This window comes from Nicotiana tabacum, chromosome 4 (assembly GCF_000715075.1).
Source record: "Nicotiana tabacum cultivar K326 chromosome 4, ASM71507v2, whole genome shotgun sequence".
In the NCBI taxonomy this organism is placed as follows: Eukaryota; Viridiplantae; Streptophyta; class Magnoliopsida; order Solanales; family Solanaceae; genus Nicotiana; species Nicotiana tabacum.
The window spans coordinates 119507554-119520485 of record NC_134083.1 but is presented as its reverse complement, the minus strand read 5'-3'; the positions used below and the strand labels follow the sequence as shown (position 1 = coordinate 119520485).

The window sequence follows — 12932 nt, the reverse complement described above, 5'->3', positions numbered from 1 at the left end:
GAATTATTAGGGTTTGCCCTAATTTTCTGACTATATTTGAATTTTTCTTTTACTTGAAGGAATGACAATATATTTACCATAATTAATTTATATTTCCCAAAAGGGAAAAATATATCTCTTCTATATTCGACATATCCCTTCCTTGGAGCCTCTACAAATTAAGGATCCCTCCTTTAACACAATAGTATTCACAATGTAGTCATTAAGATAGTCTTGTTTGAGGGGAGATCATTCTCTCAATAGTTTTTTCTTTCATATTAGTTTTCTTATATATAGCTCAATTGATCAAATCATATTACAATATATTTCTGATATCCGATTTATCATCACCAAGGCTTTTTGCATGACGCCTTGTTATTTCGATCCCAGCACCCGGATATTTTTTGCTGGCAAAGTGTTATGCACTGCATAGTTAAACTATCTGCATAGTTGAAAAGCCAGTTTGGAACTTTGTTCGAAAAAGAACCAAAGGGGATGCAAGCTGCCAATTGTTGTTGGTTACATGAAAAAGTTAGCGGAAAATCAAGACATGATTGCCGATCAGTTTGTTAAATGTAGAGCAGAAAAGTTTCATATGTGAAGAACAAAGAGCAGATTTAATTTCATTGGATGGTAAAAATCAGAGATATGTAAAATGGTGACACTAATCGAGATATTTTGGTTCCTCCCTCTCCAAGTGTGATTCGTAAATTATAGTTTCTTTTTTCTTTTTTCTTTTTTCTTTTTTTTCTTTTTTGTGAATGCGTAATCAAAAATTAAAATGAGGTAGACAAACATGCAGTTAATCCGAGCAACAATAAGCATACACTAATTTCATTTCTTCCCACCACAGTTCCAGAAGCTTACAGTAGAGATGCCATACTGTTCTTCCAGCCTAAGGACATCGTTAACGATGCGTGGAGGAGGTATGATGCTAAGCCCAAACATCTCCTTTAGAGCAGGCGCCTGCTCAGAGAACTTAATCAGCTTTGCAACAATTGCAGCACTTTCCATCACGTGATTCATATCTGTGTCGCTCCACAAACGATGAATCAGTTGGTGTCTCCTCCTTTTGGAGCTTAACTTTATGCCCCATTCATGGAAGATCTCATTTCTCTCATCTCCTGGAAACCTTTTATATATGAGCCTGCTTACCGTAGCTCTCTCACGGCAAAGAGCTTTGAGGCTGTAATTAGAGAAAAGATAATTTGATTCAAATTAGCAGATGATGCACAGGTGCAATATATCAAGATTTGATATATTGCATTAGGTCAAGCTATTAATTTACCAGCCTATACGGTTCAAACACATTAAAAGGGTATCAAGAATTAAAAAACTCTGATCTAATTTAAATGAATGCATGAGAGGAGGGAGTGTATAAAAATACACAAGAGACAAAACATATTAAACAAGAGTGCAGGAGAGCAGCATGGTGCAAATTTTACCTTGACGCAAGACTGACTGTCTGACCACCTTGAAAAGATGAATTTCCTTTGAGAAATGTCTCCTTCAGGAATGAAAGTCTTCTTACCTCGACCTCCATGTAAATAGAGTCCAAAGGGTCACCTTTAAACAGCAGGAAGAAATATGTCCTGTGGATCAATGAAATATGGCAAGTCTGCCAAAGTTCAATTATCCTTTTTTGCAGCTTCCCAAATTCAAGAGGCCAATCTGAAGGAACTTCCAATGAGTCTGGCATAGGATCCAATCCGACATTTTTTATATTCCTTTTCGACTTCCCAGAATCTTGAGCCTAGCACAGATATCAGTATGCATCTAATGAGGACAAAGTTCAGGATAAAGACCAGCTTTTCCAAGTGATTACTCCGGTCTATGATGTTTATTGACATTGAATTTCTCTAGTAAAGATATTTAAAGAGAGTGAGAACATTCTGACATCAGTTAATAAGGAAAAGTCTTGGTAGACGCATCAATCCAAAAATTCAGCCAATTGCTAAAATAAAGTTGCCACAAACAAAGTAAAAGCAAACTAACAAGAGAGTCTAATATATGATATCTGCATGCACTGTTCTAGCTGAATAACTATTTTATGTCACTGCAATAACCGCAAACATGGAAGAGTAGAAAGTGGCTATGCAAGCATTATCTGCCACTAAATTGACCAAAGCAAAATGGCACGCACAAGGTAAGTTCTGCATATCTAACTGTAAAGCCATGCTAACAAAACTTACAGGAAGAAAACAAACAAGGTACCCCAAACAAGCTTAAGTAGGAAAGAATATAGTCCAGACCTGATTGTGCAGTTGATTATCATACTCAAGCTTAGCCATCTCCTTCAGGCCTGCCACAAAAGTGTCAACACTTGGGATATCCTCATCTCCAGGGGCGTTGCTGCCACTTTTTAGCTCATCCATGAAAGCGCTACAGTTAGAGGACTGTGAATTGTTTCTTGACAATTTAGGTCTGGTTTTCCCGTAAATTAATGGAGGATATTTCCAGTGCTTCCTTTGGAGGCCTTCAGGGCTACCTGGAAAATCTCTCTCTTGCTCGTCAGTTGGGGTAGTCTCTCTTTGTTCTACTATCCCAGATTCAGGTGAAAACGAGCCAATCATTAGATTTTCTCTAGAGCTCCTGCTTCTTGTTAATTTCACGTTTATAGAACCTGATATACTAGTTGAAAGGGCACATGGAGATGAATCAAGAGGGTGAAATCTGGCAAGAGAATCTGTAGTCTTCTGTTTGTCATGCATTTTCTGCCCCAAAGGCCCATGAGGAAAGCAATTTCTAGTGCTGCTTGCTTGTCCATGAGACAGTGGTGATAGCTCCCTATGGTCAACATGTCCATTGCTGGAAGGAGGAGATATTCTTTCTCCATTCTCGTTGTTTGATAAGCTAAAGGATTCAAAGGTTCTATTTCCACCAGGCTCATCCACCTCAATACATTGAACTTCCTTGCAAAAGTCATCAGAATCTTCTCCTGTCACAAAAGCAAAATTTTTGCTCCTTTGATGTCGATAATGCAAACCAAAGTTACCACTACATTGAGCAGGTATAGCATAGGATGTGGCATCACTTTCACTGTCCCTGTTATATGACTCAGCTTTAGCTATTGAGTCAGATACTGAGCATTCATCTCCAAACATGTTCCCTTCTAGTGATTTAGGAAGTAGACTTGATGCACCCTGAAAAGTTTGAGATATAAGCAACAAATGAAGGACAGCTCGAATGTCTAACTCAATCACAAGACATTATACAAACCCTTTGGCTGGAAATTTTATCATTTCCAAACATCTGCAGCAAATCCTCAACCCGGGATTGAGCAAGATTACGCTGCTTAGTTAATTCCCTCATTTCATTCTCTAACTGCATATAGAACCACATAAACCAAGTGAATATTCTATAATCAAAATAATGTCAGATCGAACTGAGCTCCACTTGATAAATAGTTTAGTGATTTACTTTCATAAGTAACAACAACAACAACAACCCAGTAAAATCCCACTAATGGGGTCTGGGGAGGGTAGTGTGTACGCAGGCCTTACCCCTACCCCGAAGGAGTAGAGAGGCTGTTTCCGAAAGACCCTCGGCTCAAAAAAAAAAAAAAAAAAAGGACAAAAAGGAGACAATATTAGTATCACAACAACAATAATAGGATAAATAGAAACACCATGAAATCCAGAAGAAGGATGCAAAGCAAAGGGTACTTTCATAAGTAACTGCCAAAGAAATCAACTTTTTCCAGATTGGACAGGAAATATTGTCAGTAGAAATGCTTCAATTACGAAAACATTTGCATATACTGCTAAAACCTGAAATAAGGATGCTTTCATCTGAGTAAATGTAAAATAAAATTTTACTTTATAAAAGAATTGAGTAATTCATTGAACTACACAAATTTTAAATATTGATGTTATATTTTTCTATCAGATTAACTTTTCAACCGTTATTTTAATATTTTATTTTACTATCATTGGTAGAACAGAGAAATCAAACTAACATCTGTCTTCCATGTCAAGTCAAATACTATCATATAAGATGAGACAAGTGAAGTACTTTATTAACTGGAAAAGTGATTTCAATACTTTGTCAAAAGCATGGGATATGCAGAGAAGCCTTTTATTAGAAGCATCGGGATATGCAGAAAACAAAACATGTCTGTGTTTCCAGACATCGTACAACTCCTGTTGGCCTATTCACAGTCTACTAGCCACTTTTGCTAAATTGCAAGCACAAGAGCAAGAGTCTTTAGGAAGAAAGGATCACCTTTTCAATCTGCTGATCTTTCTTCCTCAGCAATGCCACATGATCACAAGCAGTTATAGGAGTTCTTATTTCGCTCTCTAATCTAGCTAACTCTTTCTGTAGATGCTTCACCAACGCCTTGTCGGACATGACTACATTGGCCTGCGCATTAGTAGTCACTTCTTTGGCGCAGCTGGCAAATAAAAGTGTATTTCGAGATTGCTCAGTATGACTCTGTACAGGGCTCAGAGTGCAAACAATGGCAGTTCTCGCGTTGCCTCCTAACGCAGGTTGAAGGATACGTGTTAGCTTAGAGTCCCTGTAGTTCACATGCCCATGTCTTCCCATGCTGCAATTATACAACATAGATACACAAAGATGTGCTTCAGACTAAGGAAGTAGGAAAACAGAATTGCATGTATAAACAGCTAATAGAGAGTGAAAGAAGGAACGACTCGTCCATGGTTTAGATCAATGTTGATACTAAGAAAATTTACATAAAACAAAGTAATACTAAGATATTTGTAGCGTAAAGTTTAACCTCACTAGTCTGTGGGATATGCAAAGGTGACATCCCCAACATGAATTGTGGAATAATGACCACAGAAATCTAGTACATACTTAACCATTCATATATAGTTTCATCAACTAATGATATGCACCCTATCAGGAAGGTGATTTAAGAGAGAAGCATGATACCCGAGCTTGCGAATGACAGTTCCTAGGGTCAGTAAACTGCGATTAATATGACAGCCTTCTTTCAGTCTTTGCCCAACAGACAGCGCCTGAGATGCACGTTCACTTCCCGCCAGATCAACAAAGTTCTTCATTCAAAGATCATAAACCTTCCATCAGGAGGCCATGTGTTGATGCCCAAAAAAAATCATAAAGGAAACTAATTGACAGGTACCACACTCGCAGCAAGAGTTGTTTTGTTCTCCTTCCCTATAAACTCACGAGCTGAACTTTCAATTGTCTGAAGAAAGCAAAACCAAAAGAGTCCAGTTCATAAGTCTTTCCTCCTGGATCATGTATCACAATTCACAGGAAATTGTTCAAGACAGAGAGAGAACAGGGGCATACCAATCTAAGAATTTGATGAGACCTGGAACTAGCTTTGTTAAGATAGGTCTCCCCGGTTTGTCTTTGAGCTGCAAAGGGCCACAAAACTTGTGATACACGGAGAAACTAATTTTGGTGCCACTGCTAGACATTGATAGAATCTAAAAGAGCTGGGGTAATACACCTGCCTTCACAGATGGATAAGAGCTCTTTGAGATGATCCCAGTCCAGTAAAGTTTCTTCTGTGAGTTTCTCAATGATGGTCCCGTTCTGCAGAACTCAAAATTATATGAAATTATTTTGAGCTTTTCGATGACAGTGCTTGTGTACAGAACTAGAAATTATTGTCTTTACAGGCTGCAAAACATAGAAATAGAAACCCACCTCAGGATCATCGAGCATTCTTAGCGGCGTACTATCTGAACTGAGGAGGTCTCTAACAACTTCGTTGTAAATCTCCATAGCAGAAAACTTTAAAACAAAAGATCTTTCTTCATGCTGGACAGGAAAAGGAAATATTACCTTTGCAAAAACTCAAGGAACAAGCAAATAAAGAAGAAATGCAATTTAGTATTTACAGCTGAGCATACCTAATGCAAAGCAAATATAATGCCATTTAGTAATGAGACGCAACACATGAACTCTGTTCATAGTTGGCATTTAAGTTATCCAATACATCGGTTCAAAAAGATTTACCTTTTTCATGTAGTCGTATATATCTGCCACTGTATACTCAGTAATTCCATTCATGGTGTATGTCTTTCCGCTGCTTGTTTGTCCATAAGCAAAGATAGTTGCTGAAATAATATGTTAAGATTGTTGTAATGGATAAGATGTCTTTCACTTTATAAGGAGATAAAAGTAAGAATATAAAGACATACAAAGAGAACACTCACAGTTGATTCCCCTGACAACTGAAAGGGCAATATCCTTTGTTCCTCCTTCGTACACTTCCCTTGTTGTGCAGTCTCCCCTAAACACTTTGTCTATTTTCAGGGGGGGGGGGACAACAATAAGATAGAGGAAAAATAACATCTATTACAATGGCAAATCATTTTCATATGGTACTTGAGATCTAACCCTTAACATAGCTCTGAATGATCACATTCTCCATTGTGAATTAAGAGTAACAGCAAGTCCAAATGCAAAGGCTTGAAATGGGGAGTTTTCTTACCGAAAGTATAAGCAGTTGGAAGTCCAGACGTCTCCTGGAAACTGTTCCTATAGAAAATGGTGGTTTCATTGATGCATTCCCAATCAGAAGCTTCATTCCTTGCAATTTCCTTCTCACTCAGAGGCCTCAACCTCACCAAAACCAGAATCTTCTCTTCACCACTCAGTGCCGTCCCTTGCATTTTCTCCCACTTCATCAGTTCTTCACCACCAATAGCCCCCATGTCTACTTTTATCCAATCCTCTCTTTCTAAAAACCCATGTCATACTAATAACAACAACATCATGATTCAGGGTCACCAAAGGAAACGTCAAAGCAAGCACAACTCTCTCATATTGCTGCCAACAGAAGAGTAACGGCAGTTAGCATGTTGCGATATTAGTTATGCTTGTGAAGAAAAACAACAATGATCAATCAAAAGTAGAGTTATTATCCCCAGAAGACCTACTATAGAAAGTACTAAACAACTTATACCAAACAATTACAAAGGTTAACTAATACTTGCACGAGTTACGAGTAGACTTGAAGGTAGTGGGTGCACCTTTGTAATAATAATAATTATTATTATTATAATAATAATAATAAAAATTGGGTCTAATGGACGCAAATGCACTCATTACATCCATATTGGATCCAAATCTTAAGTTAGTATAATTAAACACTTTGTATAAACTTTGGTGTTGAGTTCTTCAAATTAAGCATAAATAACATGAGAAGCATAAAAAAGACATGGTAACTTTGCTTAATGGGACCAATGTGTGGACCCAAATCTGCTTCAAGACCAAGTTAGTGACTGTGTGAAGCTGGGAAAATTTCAAACACTAGTGGACCCTGACACGGCAACAATACAAAAGCATGTTTATCACACAGTGAATAGAGAAGTAATATTGAAAGAGAATCCATCCACCTTCTGTGTCGTTATCACTGAAGGTAGTGATAGATAAGGGTTGCAATTGGACGGCCAGAATCCTCCGTGCTTCAATTCTTGTGCTGATATTTCAACCAAAAAGGAAAAAAAGGAGAAGCAAACAAAGATGTGATGTCAACTACTAAATCCTCTTTAAACATAAACAAAATCTAAGATGTCAAAAGTGAGGAAACCATCAACTTCATTTTTTAATAACAATTCTAAAACAACAACAATTACACCTCAATTCTAATTTAGTTGTTTAATCCCCCCCTATTTGTCAAGTTTCATTTCAAAAGTTGAACCACGGAGAAGTTTCATAAAGTTCAACAGTTACAAAATGATCCGGATTGTTCGAGTTTCAGTTTGTATACGGTCAAAATCAGGTATGCCCGATTTCATGGGCTCGAAGAGTCGCTTCGAGCCCAAGTTCAGTATGGACCGAGCTCGAGCCCAATGGCGGAGGTCGAAGCTTGATAATCGAAGTATCCGATGAATATCGAGGCAAACATGACCGGCCTCGAGATAATGCCGTTATGGGCTTGTAACAGAATAAACGAGATTCCCGCAATGGCACAAAGATCAAGGCGTGAATTCCGGAACGGATTTGTACGAATTCGTACTAGGCAGCTAGACAGCTGTACAATTAGATTCCTTACTAGGAATGGAAATGTACCTTATTTAGGACTCCCCTATTATATAAAGGGGAGCGGGGAGCCCATTCATTTGTAAATGGCATCAATCATTGGCAAAGCATATACAATCTTACTTTTCGTTCACCTCTCATCAGACTTATTCCTTAGCTTTATTGTCCTTCGCTTACTGTTCATACTAGTGCACCTCGAGGTCATCACCGCTCGAGGTCGAGGCTCGTTCATTCACTGGTTTGGTTTAGCTTGTTCACTTAATTTATACGTTTATCTTCTTGTTTATCAATTAGTACTGGACTAAATCACGTATCTTTAAGACCTCAATACAAATTTAATTGTTACTCAGATTTTAGGGTAAACAGTTTGGCGCCCACCGTAGGGCTAAAGATAATAGTGATTGTTTCAGTGCTGATTCTAATAACACACGTTATTTTCACACTTGTTCTTGTCAAAGATTCTTTGTTTTCAGGTTAAAACATGTCAAACTCACAAAACGCACCCGTACATGGCGATGATGGTCTTGGATTTCATGGGGAAAACAACAATGTAGTTGCTCCGGGAGCCGGTGTGCCACCGATTAATCCCAGGGAAGTGCCAATAGTGGAACCGGTCGATGTTAGTTAACACATCGCTTTGAATGCGGATTTAGGCGCAGACCCCGAAGGAAGTGTACGCAGGGAAGTCCGATCCGGTGGCCAAGGAACACAGGGTATAGGAGATGGGGGAGTTAGTCTCCAGGTAATATTCGAGATGCTACAGGCTCAACAGGTTGCTATCGCTCAGCTTCAAAGTCAACATAAAACTCCAAGTGTGGTCGAACCAGAAATTACTCGCCAAACTGAGCCGGTGCCAGAAAGATCAAACGGTAATGGATCGGGGACTGATCCCACGATTATGAAAATTCTCGAGGAGCTCACTAAAAGGATCGAGTCGGGAGATAAAAAGATTGAAGATAATGACAAGAAAGTGGAGACATATAACTCCCGAGTTGATCAGATACTGGGGGCACCCCCGATCTTAAAGGGCTTGGAGGATTCAAAAAAGTTCGTGCAGAAACCTTTTCCTCAGAGTGCGGCCCCGAAGCCCATTCCAAAGAAGTTCTGTATGCCCGAGATTCCCAAGTATAACGGGACGACCTATCCGAATGAACACGTCACCTCGTATACGTGCGCCATCAAAGGAAATGACTTGGAAGATGATGAAATTGAATCTGTATCAAAGGGGGCCTTAATATGGTATCATAACTTACCCCCTAACTCTATTGATTCGTTTGCTATGCTTGCAGATTCTTTTGTAAAGGCACACGCTGGAGCCATTAAAATTGCAACGAGGAAGTCGGACCTTTTCAAGGTAAGGCAGAAAAATAACGAGATGCTCAGGGAATTCGTATCTCGGTTCCAAACGGAGAGGATGGATTTGCCTCCGGTCACCGATGACTAGGTTGTTCAAGCTTTCACTCAAGGTCTCAACACTCGGAGTTCCAAAGCTTCACAGCAGTTGAAGCAAAGTTTAATCGAGTACCCGGCTGTCACTTGGGGCGACGTACATAATCGATATCAGTCGAAGATCAGGGTCGAGGATGATCAACTAGGGACTCCTTCGGGGTCCGTTTATCCTAGCGCGCCCATGGATAGGATCAAAAGGGATATCAATCGGGGGCCGAGGTCGAATAGAGATCGATATCAACCGTACAACGGAGACCGTAGAGGCAGCGGGTCTGGGCGAAGCTTCGCACAAAATGAGAGGAGAATGATCGAGGTCAAAATTCACGAGGGCCTGATGCCTAGGAAGATCACGTTAAATATCCAAAATCCGAATAAAGGTATGACCCCATTCCGATTCTTTCTATGTTTTCGACTAACACTTGCAGGCTATCGACAAGGATCGGCACGAAGCTTTGGATCTTAAAACACGCGTTGCACTCTTTTTCCCTTAGGCCGGTTTTTGTCCCAAATGGGTTTTTCCGGCGAGGTTTCTAACGAAGCAACCATTGTTCGCGATAACTTAGAGCAGTTCAACAATATCCGAGGTTCCCTACAATAAGCCTCAGGTACTGGGGGGCGTTACCCTCGAATATCTACTTTGTTGCAAGGAAATTACTTCATGACAACAGGGCCTCGATAGGAAAATGTTGTAAGGGTCAAACGGTCAGATGAACCATGCCCATATAGGTTACTCGAGCCCTAACATCAAACATGCACGCATGTATAATCATCTATTGAAAGAAGTATTTTTCCTTCCCGATATCTCTTGCTTTTAGAAAAATTTTCTATTTCATACTCTTGATCAATTGTGTAAACAGGCCTAAGGGCCGATCATGACGGAAGTTCGAACAACTAACCCCACGCTTGAGGACTGCCGTACGAAAAAACAAATGAAATCGAACTACTAACATTTCGAGACCATAAGACCTTAAGGGCGACCTTCGATTTTACAGGCCACGGCCATCCCACTCGGGAACTGACACTTCGGACAAGCTCGAAGTGAAACAAAAAGTAAGCCCAAGAGGCAAGTTCCGAACTAAAGAGGCTACAGCCAAATTAACGCGGATCGAAGACGTCCGAAGTCCGTAACAAATACAAAGGCCTAAGGGCTAATTCTACTTCGAGTTCGAGCAAGTTCTCACATGATCATAAAAGCCCAAGGGCTATCTTAACCCGAGTTCGAGCAAACTCTCACTCGGGGACTATCTATAAAGCCTAAGGGCTAACTTTACTTCAAGTTCGAGCAAGTTCTCACTTGATCATAAAAGCCCAAGGGCTATCTTAACCCGAGTTCGAGCAAACTCTCACTCGGGGACTATCTATAAAGCCTAAGGGCTAACTTTACTTCAAGTTCGAGCAGGTTCTCACTTGATCGTAAAAGCCCAAAGGCTATCTTAACCCGAGTTCGAGCAAACTCTCACTCGGGGACTACCTATAAAGCCTAAGGGCTAACTTTGTTTCGAGTTCGAGCAAATCCTCACTCGATTATTAATCCTAAGAGCTACTCAAACTCTAGTTCAAATGGTCATTCGGGGGCCATCGGTCTCGATCGAAGAATAAAGCCCCGAGCATGGATTTCTTCAAAGGTCTCCCTCCGAGACCGACACTCGACGGCCTCCTTTACCCGAACCTGAGCAATTTCCTTTTGTGGAACAGTTTTAGATGTTTTGGCCACCTTGCCTTTGTAAGCAAGGAAAAATAGAGATTGGAATATTTGGTGTTTTGGGAAGAACAAGCAAAGATACTAGACTCAATTTGTTTCTTGTCATTACATTCTAAGAAACGCGGGGACTATCTGTATACGGTCAAAATCAGGTATGCTCGATTTTATGGGCTCGAAGAGTTGCTTCGAGCCCAAGTTCAGTATGGACCGAGCTTGAGCCCGATGGCGGAGGTCGAAGCTTGAAAATCGAAGTATCCGATGAATATCGAGGCAAGCATGACCGGCCTCGAGATAATGCCGTTATGGGCTTGTAACAGAATAAGCGAGATTCCCGCAATGGCACAAAGATCAAGGCGTGAATTCCGGAACGAATTTGTACGAATTCGTACTAGGCGGTTAGTCAGCTGTACAATTAGATTCCTTACTAGGAATGGAAATGTACCTTATTTAGGACTCCCTATTATATAAAGGGGAGCCCATTCATTTGTAAAGGGCATCAATCATTGGCAAAGAATATACAATCTTACTTTTCGTTCACCTCTCATCAGACTTATTCCTTAGCTTTATTGTCCTTCGTTTACTGTTCATACTAGTGCACCTCAAGGTCATCACCGCTCAAGGTCGAGGCTCGTTCATTCACTGGATTGGTTTAGCTTGTTCACTTAATTTATACGTTTATCTTCTTGTTTATCAATTAGTACTGGACTAAATCACGTATCTTTAAGACCTCAATATAAATTTAATTGTTACTCAGATTTTAGGGTAAACACAGTTATAGTCTAAGAAAAACAAAAATATTTTTCAACTGTAAATTTGAAATCAAGGGTGAACGTTGGAGCTTAGAGAACACCGAAGCATCGTTCACCGATGATGATCCTGATGAAGCTTTAAACGTTAAATACAGCTAGTTAAATTGAAAAATTAAACGAAAGGTAAAACATGATATAGCCAAAAAATAAAAAATAGCACAGCAAAAAAACTATCAGAAAGAGTACAGACAGATACTACTAAGGAAAGAAAACTCAATGGGTCCAACTGTAAATTCGAAATCAATTGTGAACTTGAATATAAGTGTACCTGAAGTTTCGTTTTCAGTTCATGATGATGAAATTTTACGCGTCAAATACAGTCAATAAGTTGAAAGATGAGGGTTGAAAAACAGAATGTAGCTAAAAAATAAAAAACAACGCAACAATTTATCAGTAAGAAATTTGATGGAGCTTTACCTCCATTTTCAAATTCTCCTAGAAAAACAGACAGAAATTCTCAGAAATGCACACATATAGAACAAATCCTCTCTCTCTCACACACACACAGCGTTCAGTGTTCACTTGTGTGAACTGCATAGATCATTAATCGGAGGGAGTAGTAGTTTTATTTTTGCAGTGGTGCAGTGCAACGTCTTTTTTCGTGTGACGAGGTGCGGACTACGTTGACAAATTTACCCTCGCTTTATTTTAAAAAAACGTCTAGAAACGGGACACCAATGCCACCTGGCCCAGAAATCGGTGCTTAATTCCGGGTGAAATTAAAAAATCGGTAATTGGAAAATAGTAACAGTTTCAAAAGTAATTAAAATTTAATCATTTTTTATATAAAATAAATTTGAACGAAAACACTATTTAAAATCTAAAAAATATTCCAATATAATATACTGGAGTTCTAGTATAATATATTGGTCCAGCATAATATACTGGAAGCTCATACACGGGTGCACCAATCTCCAGTATATTATGCTGGAACTTTCCATGATGCAGCAAAATTCAATCTCCACTATATTATGCTGGAACTTTCTGTGATGCAGCAAAAT

General features: G+C 39.5%; 1 protein-coding gene across 3 annotated transcripts; it reads right to left on the bottom strand.

Annotated features, from left to right (window-relative positions):
• Positions 1–577: 577 nt before the first annotated feature.
• Positions 578–12487, bottom strand: LOC107785897 (kinesin-like protein KIN-7E). 3 transcript variants are annotated; one of them, XM_016607291.2, is made up of 15 exons: positions 12349–12487; positions 7326–7408; positions 6419–6756; positions 6141–6230; positions 5941–6041; positions 5629–5742; positions 5433–5514; positions 5266–5333; positions 5093–5158; positions 4882–5006; positions 4204–4531; positions 3199–3303; positions 2232–3122; positions 1425–1732; positions 578–1165 (listed from the first exon to the last, which is right to left on the bottom strand). In XM_016607291.2, exons 3-15 carry the CDS (start codon positions 6639–6641, stop codon positions 814–816), a joined length of 2853 nt encoding a protein of 950 aa, XP_016462777.1. In that variant the 5' UTR covers positions 6642–6756; positions 7326–7408; positions 12349–12487; the 3' UTR covers positions 578–813. The 3 variants fall into 3 exon arrangements, with proteins under 3 accessions (XP_016462777.1, XP_016462779.1, XP_075108469.1); XM_075252368.1 differs by lacking the exon at positions 578–1165 and having other exon boundaries at positions 1489–1838; XM_016607293.2 differs by lacking the exons at positions 7326–7408; positions 12349–12487 and having other exon boundaries at positions 5429–5514.
• Between the last annotated feature and the right edge of the window lie 445 nt (positions 12488–12932).

Excerpts from the sequence above, each read along its gene's own strand:
- LOC107785897 (XM_016607291.2), bottom strand. The coding sequence starts at position 6,641 with ATGGGGGCTATTGGTGGTGAAGAACTGATGAAGTGGGAGAAAATGCAA. Across the intron at positions 3,304-4,203 it reads AAGATCAGCAGATTGAAAAG|TTAGAGAATGAAATGAGGGA; the intron begins GTGATCCTTTCT and ends TTCTATATGCAG. Across the intron at positions 1,733-2,231 it reads ATAATCAACTGCACAATCAG|GCTCAAGATTCTGGGAAGTC; the intron begins GTCTGGACTATA and ends TATCTGTGCTAG.